The sequence below is a fragment of the Amphiprion ocellaris genome, chromosome 6 (assembly GCF_022539595.1).
Source record: "Amphiprion ocellaris isolate individual 3 ecotype Okinawa chromosome 6, ASM2253959v1, whole genome shotgun sequence".
NCBI lineage: Eukaryota > Metazoa > Chordata > Actinopteri > Pomacentridae > Amphiprion > Amphiprion ocellaris.
In genome coordinates, this window is record NC_072771.1 from 25,588,163 (window position 1) to 25,610,300 (window position 22,138).

Sequence of the window (22,138 nt, forward strand, 5' to 3'; positions counted from 1 at the left end):
CATGGCGCAGAGCTCCACTATTTATCCTGCGGAGTCAGACGTGCTGACGTAACGAGGAGGTGGACTGTACCACTGAGCCCAAAGAGTGGGGGTTGGCGCTACTCTGTAACACAGAATGCAGAGCGGAGTTTGACAGCGACCACGTGGTGACAAAAAGGCACGATCACACTAGAGCCTTCGTGGATCAGCACATTTTTATCTTAGAAACGTTATGACATCTGAAATGTGGTAATTGTCGAACGGAGTGTGTGACGGGAATTTGATGTAATAAATCCGTCGGTGCACGCAAAGGTGTAGCAAACACAGTGATGTAAGATAGAAATAGTTAAAGTTGTTGACCTCAAACTTAGCAAAACGACAGTGAAAGCAACGAATTCTGGTACCGTTTTCTATGCTTTTGGCATACGCTGAAGCACACTATGTGACTGCATGTCAAACTAAGGGGAACACATAATCAAAACACTACTGAAAATGACATTTATGTCAGTATAGCCTATTGTACATACGGCACTCACACAAAAAACACATATCTGCTGTTGCTTTCCCCATTCTCTTTTTTTACGCATTAATTTTATTTATTCCACTGAGTGTTGTTGTTGTTGCTGTTTTTTGAATTATTATTTACTAATTTTAAACAGTCTTTTCCATACTTCTTTGACAACATTAACCTGATATCCATGCCAGTAAAGCATAGTGTTTCACATATTGTCATGTCGTTTTATATTAAGTGTTCAGGTTAGAATCCCTACCAGTCCTAAAGTTGTTAGAACTGAGAACAAAACTGAAAATTTAGAATCGTAAACTTCCCTCAGGGTTGCTTCACCCGCACATCCAATACTTCTTGTATTTCTTCATTCCGTAGTCTTGTTAAATAAGTGCAGCAGTCCTTCACTTCAGACCCCAACACAAATGTTCTATCACTAAAATAATTCTCATTTGAAACAACCTCAAAATTAACATCAATCCCTAAACCTGATCAGATGTTATTGTGCTTTGTCTATAAGATGAAACTGTTTCTTTTTTTTTTTTTTTTTGGTGTATTATATAAAAATTCCTGCTGTCTGTATGCGCTGTGTATTTTATCATAGGTTTAAGTGTACCACACAAGTGTTTCCTAGAAACCATTATTAAAGTTTGGTATACACCAGTGCCCAGATAATTAATCTGATAATATTATTTCAGCTATCATTGGAACATCAGGACATGCTCTTCCTTGGAAACAAACAGATTAACCTGGAAAGACATTTGCAGCAAAATGCAAACTGGACAGTGGAGAGAAGAGCAAATGCTGAGGACATCATATCTCACCATAACTTGATTATATTCTACTCAAAAAGCTCCCATCTCCCTCTTAGGCTTTAGGCCCTGTTGTGTAATATAATCATCAACTAAAATTGGGAACATTTCGTACCTTTATAGGCTGCGGATTGGTTTAATTAATATTTGTAGAAGAGCTAGATGACCAGGATTTCAGCTCCAAGCTGGGCTGTTTTATTTTTTTAAGGAGACAAACACTGAAACTGAGGGAGGTATCTCTGAGAGTCTTTCTACTGTCACTTTAGGAGCACTCTATTCATTCAAAGCACCCTTCAGTTAAGTTTGTTTTATCCCCAAAAAAGAATCTGGTGAACATTTTGTAGATGGGAAATAGTTCCAAAGTTTGTGACTCCAACCACTCGCTCATAAAGCCAGCCAATGTACATGTTTTCAGCTTTTCCTGTTGAATGTTTTGACATTTTGCACCAATGAGTAATCCCATTTCCAAGAATTTTTGTGAATACAAGCACTCTGCTTGTCACTGTGACATAGCATTTTTGAAGGTGTGTACCTCACGAACACCGTGGAATTCCAATCAAAGCTCACTGTTACGTCATAAAGCAAAGAGTCCTGACATTTTATCTGACCTGAGATGTAACACATTCACCATGCTCCAACTGAGGTCATCAACCAAGTCACTGTGCCAATTAGATAACGATAAGAGTAGTGGTGAGGCAGTTTTTATTGTTATCATTTAGAGAAGTAATAAAGGCAACACTGACAGCCAATACCATTTATGGAATAGGACTCTTGCATATATTACATAGTGGCACAGTCATACTGTTTTATTTCCAAAAAGAAACAAAAAATGAAACATTTCAGTTTTGAAGTTTGGTTGGTTAAAAAAAAACATCTAAAAGAATCATGCCTCTTCACACGACAACCTCCATTTCCTGACCTTTGTTATTAATCAGGCTGACGGTGTTTAGTGTCACTAGAAACTAAGCAACTCAATCCCTGTCCAGTGTTGCATCAGTGCAGTACAGTCAGCATGAATTTGCATGGTGGACACTTTCTTTTCAAAGCGCAAGAGCATGATGCAAGATTCACTTGCTGTTGCCTTCTGCAGGATGTGTTGTTGTGTTTGTTGCTCACATGTATTCAGAATGTCTAAAATAACCAGCCACTCATTTGCAGTGTAAACAATTACAAATCACTATGAGCTGATTGATAGTCAGATTATTAAATACAAAATGGCGCCGTGTGAGTGGCAGCCAGTTACAGCAGTGTGGTCTGCTGGGGAGCAGGGAGCACTAAAAGGGACAGAAAGAGACTGAACAGACTGGTCAGGAGGAGGTTCTGTCCTGGACTGTTCCCTGGACTCCATAGAGGAGGTGGGTGAGAGGAGGATGTTGTCAAAGCTCACATCCATCATGGACAATCCCTCTCACCCACTGCATGACACTGTGGGGTCTTTAAGCAGCTCCTTCAGCAGCAGACTGAGACATCCACCCTGCAAGAAGGAGCTCTATCACAGGTCCTTCATCCCATCTGCTATAAGACTTTACAACATCAGCATCACTGGCTGATGTTAACATAAACTGGACTATATCATTACCACCCCAAACCATAAAATTTGCACAGACATTCTTGCACTGCTACAGCTTTGCACTTTTTAAACTTATTTTTTTAAGCCACTTTATACTGCATTGTCTTACAGTGTGTCAATACTGTACTATTTCATCCTCATTTCTCATATCTGTACATATTGTAAATATTATTACTACTATTTTATTATTATTTTATTACTATTATTATGTTTATTGCTACATAAGCTGCTGTAACAATGTGAATTTCCCCTGGCGTGGGTAGAAATAAAGGACTATCTTATTATTAATAGACTGGATGCCTCCTCTAATGCTGGCAGTCATTGAAGAGTATCTCTTTTACATGATAAGAAAAATGAGTGTACAGTTCTGTTGTTGCACTAAGGACCTTTATAGTTACTGTCTAATGGAAACATGGAATTCATGTTCAGGTTTTAGCAACCCACACAGTGCTGACAAAGAGAATTATTTACTTTGTAAAATGCACCTTATGAGCTCAGCTACTCTTTCTGATTGTTTACCTATTGCCATTTTATTCTTATTTCAGTTAAAAGATAATACTGTAAGTGACTATATACATAGAGAAAGATATACTGATACACATAGATGTAAAGAGATGCAAGAAACAGACAGACCACAATTTGAAAGGGAATATATTATTTCTTTGGACAGTGTTGCACTAGTTTTTGGGTTGGAGAACAAAGCAAGCACCCCTCAAACAACCTTCTTGCTTATCTAATCAGATGATTCCACAGAGTTAAATCATCCTCATAATAGGCCACAAATCAGTATCACACAGTCTTGCTATATTTTTTGTAACATCACTCACAATTATACAAACACCTGTAGACTAAACAATCTACACTTCTCACAATAAAAGCAACATCTGAATTTATTAAGATGGAAACAGGAGAAATCACCATCTCTCATCATAGCTCCTAATAGAAAAGAAAATAATTCTCAATATTCTGTGATATATTTTGACATTCCCATTGGAATAATGCTCCCTCACTGGCCAGCAGAATTCAGGCTCATTTAACAGTTAAATAAGAAAATAAATACATAATTTAAGTAAAATAATCTTTGTGGCATAGATTGTCTATTTGATATTTTCTACTATACTTAATATTTGTCCTTTACATACATTTTCTTCTATTTTAGCCACATAATTACAAAACAATAACATTCTGTAGACATTTCTTTTCATCAACATTTCACAATAGATAGACACTGGTCATGACTGCAGTACCAAACATATGTATCTAAATGATCTAAAGTACCACAATCTTTTTTTAAACGTGTTATTTTAAACAAAGGTCCAGTAGATTTTTGATTTCAAAACCAAGAAAATACATGAATGCACTATGAAATGATTCAAACAATTTCAGATTTATGCAAGTATAACTACCCTGCATTTCTTCACCTAACGTTTACACCGAAGTTAAATTTTTATACTGTCCTTACCATGTTTTTCTAACAATTTTCACAGCCACGATTATGACAAAGAGGAGTCAAAAACAGCACTTTACGGCACAAAAACCACAGTACCGGAATGTACAGTATGTCCAGCAGCAAACCATGCAAACACAGTCACACTCCATTCACTGCCACTGCTTGTTACACACAGACACACCTCCATCATCCAAAACACACACACACACACACATGCATCCTTCCAGAAAAACACATACACAGAAAAACTAATTACTGATATACACACTGAGGTTACAGCCACAACAGTATACACTGTCCTATGCTATGCCCAAAAGTACAAAGTGTCTAAGATGGTGGATCAGAGGTCACACAGTAACAATGTAACACGACTACTGTGACGATCGTCACTGTCAGCTAATCACCAGGATCATTAACGGAGGATCTGAGCAAGAGAGGAAATCAAAACACTCTGAACTAAGAGGAGAACGCAAAAGTCAAATCATAAGAAAAATAACCAATTATATAGGACCATTTCATTTATATGAAATATCACATTATTGATGTGATATTTCACTGTCATGGAACATGCCAGCTTTGTATCATACTAACTATAGTATAATACAAATCCCTGTAATAACTCTACATAGTAGAGTTCCTGCTCACATTTGCATGAGATATTCAGATTGAAACTGTTGTTTGGGGTTTTAATGTTGAAAGCACCATGAAAAAAGTAGTATTAAAAATTAAATCCAAACAAGAAGGTGATTTTTGTGTTATGGATGCATTTGTATAATTAACAGCATGTTGCTATGCAAAGCAACCATGAAATAAGGCTTATTAACTCGCATCAAGGTATGTGTGTAAAAGCAATTAGCGCTGGGTCAGGTATTGCTGTAGTTGTTACCACTGCAGTTGGCCCAGCAAAAACAGTGGCCAACAATTAATCAACTAGTTCTGGCACGACAGCAATGCTGTGTCAGCTGACAGCTAGCCTCCCACACCCATCACATCCCACTGCACTGGTACGGCGGTCTATTTAAAGGACTTTACGCTCACACTCACTCTCCACACTGACATGTGTTGTGCTGCTGCCATGGCTAGTGGCTGAGCCCCTGAATCCCAGTCTCCACCTACTTTGGTTCTGCTCTGTTTTTATGCAGCCTGGAGGAATTTTGCTCCCATTGGTGGATCACTTGAAATGCTCCCTGCACATTATGTATCATGTGTTGATGTGCGCTGAGTTTCCAAAGCAGGGAATGTCCACTAGGTTAGAACCATATCGCCAAGTCAAATTGCATGGCTATCTCCATTTGTAGAAACTTATAATGTGAGAGATTGCTGACAGAGCTGGCAATGACTTCATGGATGACTTTGAATGAAATATGTTCCACAACTACAGTGAAGAGTGGGTGATTCGTGGGAAATGTCTGTGTCAAGTAATGTCACAACCCTTGTTGCAAAAGCTTATATGCAGTCTGCTGACATGACTGCTAGGTACATCAGTGCAGAGGTTCAAACCACTGTTGCAAAATAGGGAAGATGGTTTCTAAAAAGTGTTAACCACTCTTTTACTCTACATGACCAGAAGTCCTTGAGTGTTTCCTAATGCAAGGTGTCAGCTCCCTGTACTGTCCACACCTGAGAACGGACAAAGATAGAAGGACAGAGTGAAAGGTTTCTGAATAAAAAGCATACAATGTGCACAGCTTAATAAAACAACTCAAGGCAAAGTAAACCCCTGGACAAACCAGATGGTTATTCCTGAAAAGGATGGCATCAGAAACTGTACGTTTTCATGACAGAAAACATACAGTGGAGTGGATGACAATGATAAAAGACACAACAGTTGGCTATGTGACCTGTGACAACAGCACAACTTCATGGTGCATCACACCCCTGAATCCTCTGTGTTTTTGTCTTTCTCTGCAGCTCCAGACTGCTGGTTGCTGCTGCCCTCTGCTGAGCATCCTGTGGACTCGCTCTCCATCACGGTGCTTGATGGAGGGACACCAGTGATGTTGAGCTTCTTCATTTTGGCCTGTGCGGGACTGCTGGAACGGCTGCGGCTACGACTGCGGCTGCCACTCTGGCTGCCGCTGCGATGGCTGCGGTGTTTGCCCTTACGTGGACTCGGACTGCGGGACCTCATCTTCATGAGGACAACAGTGCTGTCATCTTCTGAACTGAAGTCAGAGCTGTCTGAAGAACTGACGCCACCACCTGTAGTGGGAAGCTGGATCTGAGGATAGATTAAAAAAAAGAGGATATGAATGGAATAAAGGGGGAGGATATAGAAAATGAGCAGCAAAGTGGGAATAGAGTGAAAAACATGTAAAAATGAAGATGGGAACATCAGAAAAAACAGCACATGATTGTTCTCACATCAAGAAAGCACGATTACCTGAAATGGCTCTGTTACACCCACAATGGTGCTCATGTTGTTGCTATAGTAACCCAAGATAAAGTCCCCTGAGCCTTTGGGCAATTCCTCCTCAGTAAAGGTTACCTGGAAAACAGATAGTCAGACATTTATTAAATGCGAAGGAAATTTATCTCTGAAGAGAATTCATCACGCACTCAGGTTACCTGATGTTCTTGTCGTTGAAAATCAGCCTCCTCCTGCTTGGCCCACACATATCCCACATAGTCCTTGTGGTGCTTGAAACCCACCTGTGGCGGCAGCAGCAGCAACGTCATGATCACTGCCTGCTTGATTACACTTGCTAATGCACAGACATTCGTTATGCTACGCCTACCTGATTGTGTGCTAACATGGATTCTTAAAAATCTACATGATGTTTTGTGTGGTGGAGATAAGATTACCTACCTTGTACAGTCCGATCCAGTCCCAAGAGCTGCGGGAATAGTTGGGCGCCACTTTGAATATAGCTGTGGCATCAGCAATGCTGTTCCACTCATCCTCCACTATGAGTGTGACCAGGGGAACATCCACCTTGTACGGGAACTACAAAGAACATATACCACAAATATTTCTCTACTGCGAAAAAGCTGTAAAGTCTCCAAAGTGAGCTTAAATGATAGTGAGGGCTGAGTATAAAGCATCAATTGTCAAAAAGTGGGAAAGGATGCCTCCAAATTAGTTGTTCTTGTGTGTATATTCTTTAAATATTTCCTGATCTTAAATATAGCTCTGTGATGTTTAGACAGTTTTTGTGAAAATGTCAGGATTATAATAATTGTATTAGCACCACTATCAAAAAGCCTTAATGATAATCACGGGCCAAAATCATCTTCATAGTGTGTCCTAGTGTGTCCTAGTGTGCCTCACCTGCAGGGTGAAGATGGAGGAGACTGGTTTGTGGTCACTGACGATGTACTCCATGTGACTTCGGTAACAGTGCTGGGTCACTTTGGTCCCGCTGGTCAGCCCTGAAATGGATCCACGCTTCCCTGCATTCAGAGCGGCACCGGCAGGTGCGGTGGCTCTCAGGCGCCACAGGATCCGATCAGTCCAAGCTGGTTTACGTTTCTTCCCACTGGGATGGTGCCAGAAACAGAGAGACAACGTGAGACAAGAAAATACCATCTTGAGGACAGAAACGAGGACTTTCATGGTCGCTTAGGGCTACTGAGGACCTTTCAGAGGGTACAGTGTATTAAGTATTACTGAGTTCTGTGGAATCTGGTCAGTGGCCTAGAATAAATAAAAGCACCTCTGGCATCACCAACCTTGTGTCATATGTATTTGTTCCAACGTCAAACTTGTAGGTAGGAGAGAATTTCAGCGGGCCCTCTTGGAACCCTTCCAACACCGTCTCACTGTCTTTAGCCATGTTCAGCTGTAAAAATGACATTATGTAGACATCACATAACCTTTGATAATTACAGATGCCTATAAGAACAAGAGTGTGTTTCTCTATTGCCCTCTAGTGGCATTACTTAGGAAACTACTAAACAATCTGTTATGTACTTCCAGAATTTTAACATATTTTGATCATTTAGAATAATGAGAAGTATTCACAAGCATTTTGATACAAAGTTTAAATTTTAGAGTGGTAGAGCTTTTTGGAAAACAAGTCTCAGTAGGAATCCAGTGTGTAGACACAAAAGTCCAACAAATTACTTGCTATGGCTATAGACAATGTAAGGCACAGCTTCTATCTAGTGTTTTTCAAGGAGGTCAAACAAATTTACCTCCTTTGCATGTGGCCTCCTTGAAAAACACTAGATAGATGCTGTGCCTTACATCCTCTGTAGCCACAGCAACTACATACATAAAGCAACCTATATTTTTACCTGATCCTTTTCCCACAACATGGAATACTTGTTGTTGTCAATGGCTGATTTTACCACTTGCATTTCCAGGTCATCAATGCGGAAATTGAGATCACCAAACCAGAACACTACACTGAAAAAAAGGAGCAGCTTCATGAATTCAAACACTTTTTCAATCCTGTAAATTTTCATCGCTCAAGCTCAGATACGAAGGGGTGTGCATGCATGTGTGTGTGTGTGTGTGTGTGTGTGTGTGTGTGTGTGTGTGTGTGTATGCCTGTGTGTGTACATGAGTTTCTATGCACTGACTTACTCGTGGTCAAGAACCCCAGTGGCAGCCTGGCCCTCAAACTGCTGCTGCTGCAGGATGCTTTCAAAGTCCTCCATGCGCTGATCCGAGTTTTCCATGTGAGCCGGCAGGTGGCAGTTCAGGAAGCAGATGGTATGGCCGAACACTGACATGCGTGCACTCACTCCACCTTTATTCCCCTGTAACATGAGCACACAGAGGAGAAGTTAAATACTATTAAAGAAAAGACGGCAGCCACTGGTGAAAAAACAAAAAAAAAATTCAATGAGAGAGAGAATGAATGAAATTAATATTGTCAGTGATAAAGAAGGCATCTAAGGGCTGTAATTATTATGTTTGTGGTTTCTCTGCCACACTGGAACAGGAAGTTTCCTCATTAAGGACCACTGAGGAACAATATCAATATTTAATGCCAAAGGTGAAGTGCACAGTGGGGGGACAAGATGAGTCGGCGGATTTCCTTCCACTTTTCTCTTAGCTGCTCTGACCCACTAAAACACAAAGGATGTTTCATTTTAAAATCTGCAGAATGTGCTGATGCCTGTCTGAGTATGTACCAGGAGAATTTCACTTATTTACTCACTGTAACTGTAGAAATCAGTCTGAGGCCTGTGATCCCATGCAACAAACCTCTTTTTCAAGGAGAACTTATGTTTGTGTGCATACCACTTAAAATACCTCCAGTGTGTAGTCTGCCTTTGGTTCATTTTTGTTATGCTTGGTTTTCCAAGCATTAATAACTACTGTGTGTGAACACTATCTCTTTCTTTATTCTTACAAAACTGGATGAAGCAGCATTTGATTAACAAATAACAAGAGCTGATATGATGCAGTCTTTCATGCATGTGTTCAGTGTGCCTCAGATTTACATCATTTCAGTGAGAGCGACGCGAGCCTAAAACTAGTACAGAGATGCTGTCCACTTCTCCGTATTGCTGTGTGTCCTTGTGTGAAGCTTTCACAACACAGTGTTGATCACAGAATGGTGTCAGTAGCCATCTCACCCAGTAACCCCCCAGGCCTGTGCGTGTGGTCTCAGTCTGGACTCCACGGAGGAAGGGCAGATGGAAGTATTTGGCAAAGACCAGCAGTAACAACCCCTGCATCCGCTGGGATGTCACCTAGAGGAAAGACAAGTGAGAACGGACAGACATGAAGAACTAGATAGGATGACATATAACAGCAGGAGAGTTATGAGGAGGCATTTTGCATGATTCTTTAATGAGGACAGCTGTAAGGTTCAGTTGCACAACAGGGTAAATGTTTAAATATAAAATATCTTCCCTTACAGTTCCATTGTGCCCTGCAGATCCCTGTGGTCCAGCTCTCCCGCTATATTACATGAAGCACTGGTCATTAAGGATGCTATAGCTTGTGGTCGACCATCACTGTAGACCACACACTACAGCATTCCTGTACCACTTCGTAGAGGCAAGTCTACAGTGTAGGCACTTGGTAACTGCATCTTTCTTTTCTCCAAGTCCTCTAACATCCTCCCAAGCACTTCTTGTAACGCTACATAATAATATGTAGATTGTGACATTTGTGCATGTCACATTTGTGATATGTGCATTTGATAAGTGGAACAGGACAACGCATTTGCATGCTATGTCGACCCCCTTCCCAGATATAAATTTTCATGTCTCTCTCTCGCTTGTTCCAGTTGCCAACACATCCCAACCCCCAACCACAGTCTGAAGAAGCACAATCACACCCGGCCTGAAATGCCCTGTGGACAGTAATGGAGGCATAAATCTCCACGTGACAGAAGACCCTCTTGCTTGTACACTGACTGGCTACTGGGACGACTTTGTTGCGTAATGGATTCTACTGAACCATAAAGTGGACTGACTTTATTTTGTGGTATGTGTGTAGACATGGAAAACGAGTGTGTGTATCTGTGTTGCTGAGTAAAATCAGAGGGAATGTACCTTTGCCTGCGTATACCGGGCATGAAAAACATTTCTTATCAACTTCAGTGAACATTGGCAGCTTCTGAAGGCTGCCAAGCTACATTTAGCCTTAGAACAGAAAGACACTTAAGCCCAAAGACAAGTGTGTGAGAGACAGCGGGAGAGAGAGAGAAAGATAGTATGCATGTGTGCAGCTGCATGTGTTGACCTTATTCAACACACACATGACCGAAGAAATGAGCTGTGAGTAACAAGTGTCATATTAGCAGGGCAGCATGGAAATTTGGACAAAGTTCAGCACAATAACAGCTTCTTCATCCTATTCTCTAATACTGATGTCCATAGAAATATCAATATTTTCCTCCACTATTTTACACAGTATGAACTTAAATCATTTGCTACTTGCTGGATTACCGAATAAACCTAAAGTTAGATCAAGCAGATGTACAACCTACAATGCTTCCTACATGTTTTCTACTACATATTGTGTACTTTGTATATGAAACTGCATTATTCTAAGTACAACTACCTTCAGAAAGTCATGCTATAACACATGTAACAGATTTAACATGTTGCAATTACAGATTGATGCTAGAAAAAAAACTGCCTTTGCTGATACGTGCATATAAATTGTAGCCTACTTGAGCTGAATTCATGGTGGCAATCAGCAGCATGTGTGACAAAAAGCTAGAATACAAGGTTTGTAAGCTCTGTGGTTATGCAGTGAAAGCCTGATTTGAGTAAGCTTTCTTGTGCTTGCATCAGGTACAGTTTAATTCTAATAGTGGGTCCTGGTGAGCAGACTAGGTACTACGTGTCTGTCCACTATGTTATAACTGGACAGATTCCTACTGGCACAACCATTTACCTCAACTTAATAACTTGACAAACTCCAAACACACTCCTAAACCGTTCACAGCATTAATATCCACAAGAAGCGCACAAAAAGGTCACATCGAGATGATTTTAACGAGGTTTAAAACTAACGAAGCACACCATGAAATAGCTGGAGGACAGCATCAGTCTCACTGTCAGGGGTCCATCAAGACTGACAATAATGTGATCCAAAAATAAAATAGCACCCTGGGAGGCATTTGTCTAGCTCCGTCTTTCAGCTCGACAGCTGATTCACGCTCTGCGGCTCACCATGCCAACTGAGCCAGGCGTCGTTTCTGATGCAGCCTGACGAACACCAACCACAGCTGCAGTGTATGATCTCGACAAAATGAAAACATGGAAAACACCAACACACCAGACAGATTGTAAGACATTTTTGATATGATACATAATTGTTTTATATAAGTGGATGGCTAAATCTGTGCATGCTGTTATTATCTTTGTGAAGACACACTACCAGATTATTAAATTCCTCTGGCACTTCTTCTTGAATGTGGGGCCATAATGCAGACATGCATATAGACACAGCCCATAGATCCAAAACAAAATTTCCGGTGTTCACAAAACATTTTACAACCAAGTTCATGCAGTTGAGGTGATTGGATATCACAGGTGTTCTCAATTTTGTCTCAGTCATCACAGGTTTTCTAATTTGTGCGTCAGTGATTACAAGTGTATTTGATATTGTATTATTGAGACTATATTTTTAATAGAGTCATTACAAAGAATTTGCTTGTGATTGTTCATAAGAACAAATACTCCATTTGTCAATACAAGAATAATTTAATTATTGAGGGATAATACAATTTTGAACCATTTTATATGTAAACAGTATTGAACAGAGGTGTATTCACTTCTGTTGAAACATACTCGATTTCTTAGTCGTATACACTGGGTATGTATAGCCATTATGAAATGAAAGCATAGAGAAAATGGGGGCAGTATACAGGTATAAATGTACAAAGAGGGAAACCAAGAGTCAGCGAGAGCTCGACTTTTCATGATCAGCATACAGACAGCGGAAGATGGCAGATAGGCTGACATTACACGCCTCTTATAAATTATCACCTCATCCGTTGCTCAGGGAACAAAATGAGCCGAAACAGCAAGAAGCAGAGATCTCATCAGCGATCACGTGGTGCATAATGAATCTAAGCTGTTTAGCATTTCGCTGAGAGTGTGCATATGTGTTCACAATAAAAGCCATTACTGACCAGCACATATCCAAAGGGGCTGAGTCTCTCCATGCAGACCTCGCTCCACTGGTCTGTGAAGAGGACATCTTTCAGTCTTTTGTTAATCATAGAGTTCACTTCCTGCAGCCTTGAAGAAAAATGACACACAACAGGGCAAAAGGGTCAACAGCAGACAGAGACGTAAGAGGAGCTAATGAGAGGGAGCTTTGATAATGCAATGTTGGATTAATAAATGAAAGACAATTTTTGGCCACAGGGACAGAACCACTAGAATCTGAGCCCGACTGCTCATTAGTGGCATTCTCTGCAGCGTTGATGTGGGACAAGTGAGCACAAATGGACAATCCAGCTATTATGTTGAAGAGACATGGAAACAAGGATGACTGGCCACCACAAAACACTCACCCGATAATGTACATATCTGTGTTCCCATCACCCACATTCAGCCCCAGCAAAGCAGTGATGTCATCAGGCGGCTGCGCTGAACCCACATTCCAAGTGATGATGTGCAGCCTGTTGGAAAAGGGCGTTACATAATGTCTTAGAAACACTTATCTCCTACACACCTGTGTCACAACCTTCAGACTTAGAATGAGACTGCAGAACCCTTGTATATCCCAAAGCATCATATCTGCCCTGATACCACTGACATAGTTACCTCACCATGATGTGTGAGGTCTTGACTGTATTCTGTCTTTTGATGTTATGCCAGAGACAACTGTATGATCAAGCATTTGCACGTCAATTGTGCCACACAGAGTTATTATAATGGAACTGAATCAGCTTGTCTGACTCATATGCAGGTGAAACTGCATTTAAATAATGAACACAAACTGATTTTAGGTAATAAGAACAAACTTAGAAAACACCAAGAATATACAGATTATGTTCATTTACAGGAGATGGTTCATAACAAACACATGTAAGGTGGGCAAATGAGAAAATCTAAACTTGCCAATGTCCCAATGTTTCTGTTGTATGTGTAACATATTTGAGAACTTTTAAACTCCTTCTCTGGTCATTGATTAAATCCCTAAAGCTCATCTCTCTGTATCAAACTTACATACTGATCTTTTTTTTATGTGAAAATAAAGCCTTCCTGCCTTACAATGGTTGTAACATTGGAGTAATTCAGTCATACATGTTCAACTGGAAATCAAACCTAAAAAAAAAAAATTAGACGCAAAACCCAGCTCTGTAAGTTGACGGGACTGGTTCTTTAAGTGCGTTACGAATGAAACCCTGGAAGTCTGAATCTGTGATTTTAAGACGATCATTGTTACACTAAGGTTTTAAGGTGGAAATGCTCAGCCATGGTTTTGACTGGGAAAAGAAAGATTTTCATTGGAGATGGTCGTTAAATTTGATGTGACATTTGCAGCATCCAAACAATGTTTTCTAAATTTCCTTTGGGAATGAACAGACATCGTCTTTCTGTTTACTGACGAGACCATGATTGTGTCACAAAATATAGGACATTTAGGTGTGAACAAGTGTCATAACTGATTAGTCCCAACTTTTTAACATATGCATGTCTCTCACATCTCCCACTAATTAAGCAGGTAGTAATCTTCCCAGGGAGTGAGTAATTTTGTCTCTATGCTCACTAACAGTGACATGATTAAATTTCCACCTCATTCCCCTTCTTACAATTAATCTCCTCACTGCACTAGAACATGCAAAACACAACTGGAGCTGACATAAATGACAAATTGTTAATTAAATCATCTAAGTAAGTACCTTCTGCAGTTGCAATTTTTGTGAAAAAAGTCTCATGTAGGTCAAGTGTCCCCTGAGAACCAATCTACTTAATGCTATAAATCTTAATTTTTGATTTATATGCTCCCTGACTCTAAATATCTTTACGAAATTCTGGCCTAGGATTGTGTCAAAAGGTATTGACTCATTGCGTTCCAATCTTGATAGACTCAGCAACATCATTTACAGAAATCCAGTTTAGCAAGAAAAATGATTCACTGCCTACTGAAATGTGTTAGACACACTTCCAAAGAAAAAGAGTACCGGTAAACACCCACATGTAGAGAAAGATGCAATCCTTACACAGGAAATTTAGGCAAAAATATGTTAATCTTCTGAGGTTTAGAAGTGTTTCAGGCCTTAAAAAGGATCATTTATGCAGTTTTTAAATGTGGGAAAGAGGGAAAATATTCATCTGAGTTAGACAATTTGGTTGTTCAGTTTGTAACAACTGATGTGTAAGTTTATGACACAGAAACAAAGAACTGTGCTATAATATGATTGGTATCAGTACATGCTATAATTATGATTACAGCATTTACCAAAACCACAGTTGAGCCGCATGTCCACTGTGATCATACAGTGTTGTGCACCAAGGCTGATATTTCTCATCTGTCTGGGAAAGAGAGGCCCTGTGGGGAAGCATGCTGAGACATGAATAAAGCGACACGCACAGTTCAGGAAACTTGCCTGAAATCTTCCATGATCTGGGCCTGAGTGTCAGCTGTACCTGCCACAGAGAGGGCTCTCTGAGCATGAGGGTTCAGGTGAGGAGGCACAGGCCTGCTGGCAGTTGGGTGGGGCACTGAGGCAGCCCTGACCGGGTGGCCTTTAGGACCGATCTTAACGCTGGGCCCTCTGTGCTCGCCCAAAGGTTTGACTGCTGCCGGACGAGAGGGTTTGTGACGACTTGCCACAGCGCCATCAGGAGTGCTCTCATCCTGGTTAGCTTGTGGAGCGGGTTCCGGTTTGGGCTGAACTTTGGGTTCGGAGATGTCAATAGAGCCCTCTACTCTGGCGCTCCTGTGGGGCCGCCGAGGCCTGGCAGCACCTGCAGGTTGGCCGACTGGGGGATCAGTGGCTGGAGTTGCTGTGTCCGATGCGGGAGGTGAAGCTGTTGCTGAAGCTTCTGCTCCTTTGTTTGGGTTGTCTTCTTGTGTCTGGCTTTGGCTCAGATTATCTTGGTCCATTTTGTAAGATTTCTGTGACAACAAAAACAACAGTAATGTTGCTTAATGCACATTATTTTTACATTTTAGGAATGTAACTTCCAGAACATCTTTTAACTAACCCTGAAGATACCCTGTCATAAGGAAAACACATTTTAAAGTAGGTGAAAAGGCACAGAGAGGATTTATAACACTGGAAAACTGGACAGCAGAACATGCAGCCTCTTTCACTAGAGTCAAGTCAGTTCTGCTGATGAGAGTAGGGCTGTCACGAGATTCTATTGACCTAGCAAGACAACAGAGTGAGTCATTCAGGCTCCTAACATCATGACTGTTCAATTACCTGCCTTCACAAGGCCTTGGAAAGGACTGAGTGTATTGATTAAGGAAAATCTGAAAGATCAAAATTCATTTTAAAAAAGAACAACAGCTGGAGACCAAGAAGAGACATATTCCCTCTGTGTGTCCTAACTGCTACTGGATGAGGAGATTGGAGCAAAACAAAAAAAAAAGGCTGGACACAGTTAATCATCCTCTCCAGTTGTACCTAAGCTGCCTGCCAGTCCTCCAGTAACCAGGGAGATGCTCAGTCAGTTGATATCAGCTCAGAGCACCTGCCACACACTAACACGAGGAACCGCTGCATGGTCCAGAACAGCAAAAATCAACCGCACGGAATAAACAACAACACAGACAGACAGAGCTGCAGAGATATCAGACACAGTGAACAGAGGAGGACAGAAATAAATGAGGATTTTAAGCCAAAGAATTCAAGCAACAATCCATTCAATTACAGTGTGAATAAATGCTTCCTCTGCATTTCTATGTTGCTGACACAATAGCAATTCACGCTATTGGATTGCTACTGATTGTCCAGTTTCTGATTTAAATAAACCTCACGTGCAGCATCTTGACACAAAAGAAACCCATAACTGAGTAATTATGGTGAGATCCACGATGGCTGAAGACAAAAGGTGTGTCATGGAACTTCAATGAAAAAATATGGCCATGCAATTAATGGAAAATCAAAGGGAGAAATAAATTAGGCACCATGTAGTCCATGATTGTTCATCACCAAAGCAACAACTCCTCAGATGTTCAATAAAATTAGCCACATAATTGGGGACACAGTGTTGTGCTTGTGGAGCCTTAAAACAGCTGATTTGGACACAAAACGGTGGCAGCCCGACCCAGAAACATCAATCGGCGGTGGCTGAAATCTAACACGAGAAAAGGGCAGAAAATACTACAAGGGAGAGGATACTCTTTGGGTGCAAACCATGGTAAACATTAACTCGTCACATTCTCAACACTGCTGAAATGACACCCTGCACTATGGACACATTTTGGTCAGTATAAGGAGAGAGGGCTAGCTGCCTGGGGACACAGAAACAACAAAGCTCTCTCATAATTATTCACATGACCTTGAACTGACGGAGGCCATGACTTTCAGGCAGTGAGGGGAAGGCTGCCTCTGTATTCCACATGTGCCTGGAAACATGGTGGTTTTTCCGTCCACCAATAACCTGGTGTCTGGCTGGGCATAATGTATTCCTATGGTCCATGTATGGCATTTAGTGGGGAGGGGGGAGTGTGGAGGAGGGTAGCAGGGTGAGTGGGCACACGTGGGAGTGGGTGGCTGCAAAACGAGCTGAGGGGGGAGTGGGAGGGAGACGAGACAGCCCATTCAGTGGCAACACTGTCTCTTTGCAGAATGTCTCCAAATTGATCCTCTCACACTTCCCTCTGGCACCGTCTATTTTTCCAAGCTTTAATCCCTCCTCCTCTCTCTATTTCTTATCGTCCAATTTCTCTAATCCTTTCGCTTTCTCATTTTTTCCCACCTTTACCGTACGGCCATTGAATCACTCACCCCCATCGATGTAGTTTCTCCCGTCCTATATTTTTCCTTTCACATCAATCTATTCCTGACCTAAAATCTCTTCATTCCTTCCCTCTCTTATCCTCCTCTGCACTCTGAGGTGACACTTACGCTCCTCCTGCAACTTGCTCTGTATTGTTTCCCCTCAGCCAACCGCCTCTCAGTCACTATCAGTGATGTCAACATGCCACAGTCCCAACGGCCACCATCACAACAACCAGACATGAATCACAATCAGTGGGAATGCATGTTTGTGTGCTTGGCAACACGCTAGCATGTTTAAATCATGTATAAGCAAATGCACAAAAGTATCTGGCGACCTGAGAGATATGTGGGCAATTAACATTGTGACTTTGTATAATTGATAATGAAAGAATGAAATACTAAAATGTGAGACATGCAGAAGTTCTATGTTTGTATTGAGGAAAACATTTTTTGTATTTTCCTGCAAACCAAAATCAAAACACAGAAGAGTTCCTTTTTTTCTAACACCCTGAATGCTTATTTCCTTTATGCATGCAATTGCAAGAGACACACTTGCCTTTCTGGGAACTGTTATGGCAGACAACCACTTCATATTCTGCTCACATTCACAGAGGAGAGAGAGGAACGATTTGATACTAACAAATGTGTCATAGTTTTTACAAGCATCCTCCTGGGGGGGGTGAGAGCGCAGAGAGCCAGGAAGGATGTAGTGTAACCCAAACAGCAGACTCTCGCCAGCCGTCTTGGCTCCTTTGATGGGATTAACTGACAACACAGATAGTTTGGGATGATGGAGTCAGAGGCCATATTGTTACATTCTTTAGGGTGACAGGGAAATTACGTATAGCCTCACGCTGAGTGACCTTTCATCATACATCACCGGCTCTGCGTGGCTGAGCTGCATTGACGCTGTGATCCCCGCCTTAAAGCTGACCACATTTTGCCCCCTTCCAGTGTTTAATGTTGAATTTACAAACCAAGTAGAGTGATGGTGTAGAGGGCCTCTGGAGCCATATGCCCTGTGACAGGGATACTAATGATGACCCGGACAGAGACGACACCGGCAGCTGCTGCCACAGCTGTAAATGGCTCCTCCAGGTCCTACCGCCACTGAGCAACGCTCCCCTGTGTCCAGGGGGCTTCATCTTTCCGATCAGGTCACAGCCAAAATTGCAGGACGTCAAAAGGATTTTGCTTACAGTCGAACACTTAAGACACGTGCTGACAACATACAGTACAATGTGTGCACTGCAAAACTATGTTGTAACTTGCGCTGTCAGATTGTGTAAGCTAACAATTACAGAAATCAGCCAAATGGAAACTCATGCATTCCGCTTAAAAGGCTCTGTGTGGAGAAAAACGGTCACTGAGTTGTTATCGGACACAAAAGCAATGTCTCATTTATCAAATACAAGCATAAGGACATTACACAATGACAAGTAATTAGACTGAACTAGCTATAGAATCAAATTCAATGACAAAAACTCATTAGGGACAAAAAAGAAAAAACAATCATTTGTGCTTGCATGTGAAACAGCCCCCATGCATGCATGCTAATATCTGCATGCGCATGAACTTCAAACGCTGTCTTATTGAGGTTCATTGCCCACATTTTCCTTCCTGTCTTTTCACTGGTTGTTAAAAAGGAGTGAAACAACACAACTTGGTCAGAGCTGCAACAGCAGCAATAGTTACTTTTCCAACAAATACTGAGGAAACTAGTTAGGTGAGTAATAATCACTGCATTTGGACTAAAATTACTTACACTGTTTTGGAATCCAGTGCAGATGCTGCTAGAAGCATATACTTAAGTGTATCAACATTTAGGGCATTTGAATCACGTGTTTACATATGTTTAACATGCACGAAGAAATGTATGACCATGTAAGTGAAATGTAATGATGGTATATAATCAAAAGGTTGAAAATCATGATATGTGAGGAAGGTTCATGTGCTTTAATAAGCTCTCTGTGTATAATTCCACCTGCTCAAACAACATTGTGCACAATGTTCAGGACACAAGATAGACTGAACAGACACATCATAAGGTTTTGAGATAAACATGACATGCATCTCCTGAACATGACGGTAGAATCATGTGATTATGATCAAGCACATTAAGCGGGGGAAAGAATTTCATTGAAGTTAATGCATTCTGTGGCAATTTTTAGTTACTCTCCAAACAAGCTGGGTTTGTTTGCAGTTTCTGCTTAGTGTGCAATAAACCTGCAAGTGGGCCAAAGATCACTGACACTGCTCATTTTCATTGTTCTCAGGTGTGTAAAAATAATTTTCCACTACACCAAACATCATTCCTTGTAACTAAATCCTCACTCGGGGCCAAAATTACATGTATGACAATGTAAAATTAGAGGTACAGGACTACATTTCTAACATGACTTGGTTATCTGAAAGAGATTTTGGACACATATATACATGCAAATATACCTGACAGCCAAAAGAGGACTTTATCACAGGATGTGTCATTTGATATCTGGTGCACAGTGTATATGTAAACACGAGAATACAAGGTCTACATTGTACACTTTGATATGTGGTAGATATTTCCATAGTGGGACAGACATGACTGATACCTCGACTGAAAAAAGGAAAACAGCAGCAGCAGGAGAGCATTTGGCCTAATTACTTTCAAGGACAATTTTTATGGCTGTAAAACAGGATGAAGGTCAATTTAAGTGTGTTTTGCATCAAATATTGTGTCATGAGTGTGCATGCATTCATGTGTATATGTACAAGAGATCATTGAGAGCCTGTGTGATTCATCAGCATGATTTCTGGTATTGCAAAAGGTGGGGAAATAGAGGATTTAGACAGCTTTATGTCACAAACACATCTGTGAGAATCAGGTTCCAGGGTTTTCTTTGCAGCTGCCGTCTGCATGAAACTAAAGTAGACAACAACATCTCCTGTCTTGGTTAACAGAAAGCATGTGCAATTAACTGCAAACAGCCCTGATAGGTTTCAAGCCTGAAACACAACGCATGCGTGCAGCTGATTAATCATCACCTTTACCTGTTTGGGTTCTACTCTGTTGAGGATTTTTGCAGCTGAACGGTTCCTGCAGATGTAGCGATCGATTAGAAAAGATGTGGATTCCTACGAATTGCTCTCTTCTAACCAAAAACTTTCCTTCTCAGCCGCCTCCCAGATGAAACCATCGGCATCTCAGCGTCTCCCTTGCTTCCTTCCTTCCTTCCTCGGCGGGGGTGACGGCAGAGAGAGGGTGGGGGGGAGCAGGTGGGTTTGAACGAGGAGAGGTCTGTCAGTCAGCCTACATGTCTTTAGAAAACACACTCGTTTTCTCCTCCCGCGTGTAAAGACGCAGCCGCAGCAGCACGCCCGCTCCCGGTGCCCTTCAAATTACAGAAGACGTCCGGGACGACACGGGAGGCAGCGCTTCCGTAAACGAGCAGCCGCTGACTGCCAACGATGTCGACTTGATGATTACAGTACAGACTCTGGAGCTCACAGAACTACGGCAACTAGAACGGACGTATCATGGCAACCGACCAACATGGCCTCCCTCCGCCTCCCAACTGATAAGTCGCTGGTACACGCTCGTGCACCGACTCGACACCGGTTTCCATGAGAACGTATGGAACTATGACGTAGGCCGGCGCCAGGGTGCGAGCCTGAGTAATCCTGGTTAGGAGCTGCGCTTCTACATGATGGCAGTCTATGCTGAGGCTCTGCTGCCGCCTAGTGGTCGCCGTGGTGGAGTCACAGAGCAGCAAGGGTGGTGGATGGCCTTTAAAGGTCCCGTATTGTACCTTTTTCAGTCAAGTAATGAAAGTCTCACATGTCCCCAGAGTGTGACTTTCATTTTTCAGCTCAATATACTACAAAGACGGTGTACTATTTAGCTACTGGTTTTTAGCTCTGGTTGCTTCAGTGTCTGCGGCTTTAAATGCAGCCGAGCCTCTTCTGTCCACACCCCCTTCAGGAAGAAGACTCTCTGAGTCCGTGGGTGATTTATTATATCTTAACATAAATTATATGGTATGTCAAAAGTACCAGGATTGAGCCACTGAGAGCACAGACAGATCATGCATTTTCTTTTTACTTTCAGCACGTACTACAACTATGCAGTATACATACAACTGAGGCATAGTACTCCATCATAATACTGTGCCTTAAACTTTGACCTTCATAGTCTGTAATGTGAACTGAACCCCTTTTCATCAAGTTAATGAAAGTCTCACATGTCCCCATTTCTTTTTTTTTTTTTCAGCTCAATTCACTGTAAAGATCGTTCATTTCAACATGACTATTTAGCTACTGGTTTTAGTGTCTGTATCTATAAATGCAGCTGAGCCTCTGCGGTCCACGCCCCCTTCAGGAAGAAGACTCTCTCTGAGTCTGTGGGTGCATTCCAATAGCCATACTACCACACCGTATAAACATTCAGTATGTCTCAGTATCTAATATGTCAAATATAGTATATCCAAAACAGCAGGATGTGATACTATATTA

General features: G+C 41.5%; 1 protein-coding gene across 1 annotated transcript; it reads right to left on the bottom strand.

Annotated features, from left to right (window-relative positions):
• Window positions 1-3,499: 3,499 nt before the first annotated feature.
• Window positions 3,500-21,221, bottom strand: inpp5jb (inositol polyphosphate-5-phosphatase Jb). The gene is made up of 13 exons (XM_055011620.1): window positions 20,678-21,221; window positions 15,299-15,810; window positions 13,256-13,363; window positions 12,869-12,977; window positions 9,849-9,965; window positions 8,848-9,023; window positions 8,556-8,667; window positions 7,989-8,098; window positions 7,588-7,795; window positions 7,126-7,263; window positions 6,880-6,968; window positions 6,700-6,799; window positions 3,500-6,537 (listed from the first exon to the last, which is right to left on the bottom strand). The coding sequence occupies exons 2-13, from the start codon at window positions 15,796-15,798 to the stop codon at window positions 6,187-6,189; spliced, it is 2,118 nt and encodes a 705-aa protein (XP_054867595.1). The 5' UTR covers window positions 15,799-15,810; window positions 20,678-21,221; the 3' UTR covers window positions 3,500-6,186.
• Window positions 21,222-22,138: the final 917 nt, after the last annotated feature.

What these genes read in the sequence shown, in the direction of transcription:
- inpp5jb (XM_055011620.1), bottom strand. Translation starts at nt 15,798, where the DNA reads ATGGACCAAGATAATCTGAGCCAAAGCCAGACACAAGAAGACAACCCA. An exon ending in ACAGATATGTACATTATCGG is followed by an intron (nt 12,978 to 13,255) that starts GTGAGTGTTTTG and finishes TTTTTCTTCAAG; the next exon opens with GCTGCAGGAAGTGAACTCTA. An exon ending in TGTTGTGGGAAAAGGATCAG is followed by an intron (nt 8,099 to 8,555) that starts GTAAAAATATAG and finishes TCATTTTTACAG; the next exon opens with CTGAACATGGCTAAAGACAG.